The 3724-nt window shown below is 37.4% G+C and overlaps 1 protein-coding gene across 1 annotated transcript in view; it reads right to left on the bottom strand.

Annotated features, from left to right (window-relative positions):
* The window catches only part of SLC7A2 (solute carrier family 7 member 2), a 24633-nt gene that overhangs the window by 13865 nt on the left and 7044 nt on the right, over positions 1 to 3724 (bottom strand). The window contains exon 5 of the mRNA XM_042782831.1: positions 739 to 968. Within this exon, the coding sequence (XP_042638765.1) occupies positions 739 to 968 (230 nt within the window). The remainder of the gene's footprint in view (positions 1 to 738; positions 969 to 3724) is intronic.

Genomic DNA, 3724 nt, shown 5'->3' with positions numbered 1-3724 from the left:
GGATTGCCCAACCTTCCTTCCGAGGAGTAGCTGGTGGGTTTGAACTGCCAGCCGTCTGGTTAGCAGGCAAGTGTCTTAGCCACTATGCTACCAGATAATAAAGATAGTCCATAAATTTTCAGTATTAAGTTGAAAATGGCAATGTCTATTTCTAGACCAAATTCACTCTGATCAGTGTTAAGAGGGAAAATCTCAGTGTTGCATAATAAAAACACATTATATTTAAACAACGCTTAGTGTTTACCTTCTGCTAACACAGACTCAATATCCTTTTAAAAGACAGCAGCAGAAGGTAAATCTTGGTTTTAATACCAAAGCCAACAGACAACATTCTATCTACAAGCATTCTTTTAACTGTCTTGATAAATTATATTACCTCACAGTAAATGGTTATTTAAATTATTCAAACAACTTCATCCTCAAGTTTTATACATCTATGAATATGTATGACATACACTGTGTGTGTGTGTATACACACACACACACACACACAAATGCCATAGATATTTCTACTAAAGCTTGAACCATTATTTTATTGAAAACCGGATTGTTAACTGATGGGGAAAAGAAGTTATCACTTAAAATTTGTATATAGCAATTCTGGGTAAACTATTGAGAGAATACACTGTTTTTGTATTTGTTCCTTCTATGAGGATATTTCAAAAACATGCAAAAGCAATTCTTTAGACACTGACAAGTCTCTGCAGTAACCCAAAGTCCCTGCCCAAAAGACAATGCAATGTACCTTGTAGACAAAGCACAGAGGGAGCCCGCTGCAACAACATATTTGGCAGGGCCCCATCCAACATACTCAAAAGCTACAGGAAGGGGGCTTTTTTCATCGAGGAGGTAGTATGGCATCATAAGTGTTAAAGCTGCAGAGACCCCAAAATAGGCCATAAAGCAAACAAGCAAAGAAGTCACAATTCCAATAGGTATAGCTTTCTGGGGATTCCGGACTTCTTCACCTAAGGAAATAAGCAAAACATGAATAGGTAAAGCATTTATTTTGTATCAAAGTCTTCCTCTTCTCCAATGTAGTAATCTACTCGCCTCCCCCTTCCTTTTTTTTTTTCTTATCATCTATTCTATCAAATGGCTAGATATTTCCTCTCTCCCTGAGGGAACTTTAAAGGAGTTCTGGTGGTGTAGTGCCTAAGGCATTCGACTGCTAACCAGAAGGTTGGCGGTTCAAATCCACCAGCCACTCCACAGCAGGAAGACTGGGCAATCTACTTCCATAAAGATTTACCACCTCAGAAACCCAAAGGGGGTCACTGTGAGTCAGAATCGACTTGATGGCAGTGAGTTTGTATTTTTTGGTTTTTGAGAGAACTTTGCTATTACATAAAAAATCCAATTCCCAGAGAGGAAGAAGTCATGCAAGGCAATTTCCTGTCTCCAGAAAGAAAAACCCTGGCACACCAGCACTTTTAAATGTTTATGGATAGAATAGCAGTCTTAATCTAACACTGGGAAAATGATTCATCCACAGATACTAGATTGGCATGGCACTCTGTTGGCACTTAAATATGAAGCTGTAATAAACTTCTATCTAGTGCATCTGTTTATATTAAACTCTAGTTTCAGTTTAAAAAAATAGTATATTTTGGATCCTTTTAATAAGATTTAGCATTTGAAGTATCCAAAACATGGTCAAGTACAAGCATGCAATGATATGAACCCAGAGAAAACACTTAGAGAGTGATTCTGACATAATTCCTTTATAATTATAAATTATATAAAGATAAATCACCTAGATTATATGAAGAGAAAAGAATTTAACACTGTAAATTTTGCCCTACTAAAGAAGAAATTATTTAGGTGCAGTATCATTATTTGTTACTCATTGTAACAGTACTTTCAGAGAAAACTAATGATAGAAATAACTACTAGTATTTGTAAGTACTTGACAGTTTATAGAGTATTTTTCATATGTATTATGAGCTCTGGTGATGCAGTGCCTAAGGCATTTGACCGCTAACCAGAAGGTTGATGGTTCAAACCCACCAGGTGCTCCGCAGAAGGAAGATGAGGCAATCTACTTCCATAAAGATTTACCACCTCAGAAACCTAATTGGGGTTACTCGTGAGTCAGACTCAACTCAATGGCAGTGAGTTTGGTTTGGTTTTTATATTATGTTAGATAATCCTCATAAGATCTGAGAGGTAGGACTGCTCTCCAGCTTTTACCAATAAGGAAACCATGGCTCAGAGTGTTTCACTTTCTTTTTATTACATACAGCAGGTATTCTGGTTAGGTTGGAAACTGCTTTTCTTACCCCAGATCCCATTCCCTTTCCTCAACCCTCTGCTGTGACCTCGGGAACTCATGTGGTAAAGGAACACCTTGTCCTGACACACAGAGCCAAGAATCTGCTCTTACCAGTTGTTGCAATGCAATCAAATCCCACAAAGGCATAAAAGCAGGTTGCAGCACCAGCCAAAGTTCCCGCAAAGCCATAAGGCATAAAGCCACCAGCCCCATAGATACTTGTTCCATTTTCAGAAGGTGGCTCACTAAGAAGGAAACAAACACATCAGAAAGTTATTTTCACAGATAACTGCTTCTCCCAGCAATATATTTCAAAGTACTTCCTTGGAAGGTTGTTGTATTCATTAGCTCTTCGAAGCAAACATGTACAAGACCCAAACTTCTGTAATTTTAAGCCATCTTCTTGGTGATAAATTACATGGCAGCCCTAGAAAATCAGAACATTACCTATATATTTATATTTGGGAGGGAGCCTGGATAGAATAGTCTTTGAAAAGTCTTAAAGCAAAAATTGTAAGGACAATTGCTCTAGAGGAAAACTTTCACATTATGTGCCCTTAGAATTTAACATAAAACAATTTTAAAAAAAATCAAAAAAGGAGGTAACTTTTACCTGGCACTTGCTGATATATTTTTGAGAAACTCTTCACTGATCTTCCAGTTTGCCACATTTCCTTTCACAAACCCAGCAACCATAACAAAAAGAAGGACCAGGATATTAACAGCTGTGAAGATTTTATTCACCCAAGCAGACTCTTTTACTCCAAAAGATAAAAGACCTATGGAAAAAGAAAGGGAATTCTGATTTTTACCTAAGCTTTAGAAACCAAACCCAAACCTGTTGCCATCGAGTTGATTCTGACTCATGATGCCCTATAGAACAGAGTAGAACTGCCCCACAGGGTTTTCAAGGCTGCAGTAATCTTTACAGAAGCAGACAGCCACATCTTTCCCCCAAAGAGTGGCTGGTGGCTTCAAACTTGCCAACTCCTTAGTTCACAGTTAAGTGAACTAAGTGCTTAACCACTGCACGACCAGGGCTCCTCAGCTTTAGGAAAGGCAATAGCATTTTGAAGCTATTATAGGCTTCGGGATATTATTTCACCAGCATTCATATATTTAATTTCCATTATCCATTTCTATTGTGGGTTCTTACTTAATAGTTATCTCATTGTGAAACAAAGTCTTCTGACTACACCATTTTGATTTCAGGAGATAGACCATGCTCAAAGTCCAGAGACCCTACACCCTTTAATATATAAATCTAGTAGCTTTGGCTATTGTTACCAAAAGGTAAGTAGAGGCAAAGTAATACCTAATGAAATGCAGTTGTAAAAAGCCATTTCAAAGTGAATGGTTGAGAAATTTTTTTAAAGTAAAAAATCCTTGTCTGCCCTGTATTTATTGAACATAAATAGAAAATAATTCTTCAAGTGTCCTGTCAATAAG

Source organism: Orycteropus afer, unplaced genomic scaffold, assembly GCF_000298275.1.
Source record: "Orycteropus afer afer isolate SDZICR_OR568_19922 unplaced genomic scaffold, OryAfe1.0 scaffold00483, whole genome shotgun sequence".
Lineage (NCBI taxonomy): Eukaryota > Metazoa > Chordata > Mammalia > Tubulidentata > Orycteropodidae > Orycteropus > Orycteropus afer.
The sequence above is the reverse complement of the archived record's forward strand: the minus strand, read 5'-3'. Positions and strand labels throughout refer to the sequence as shown.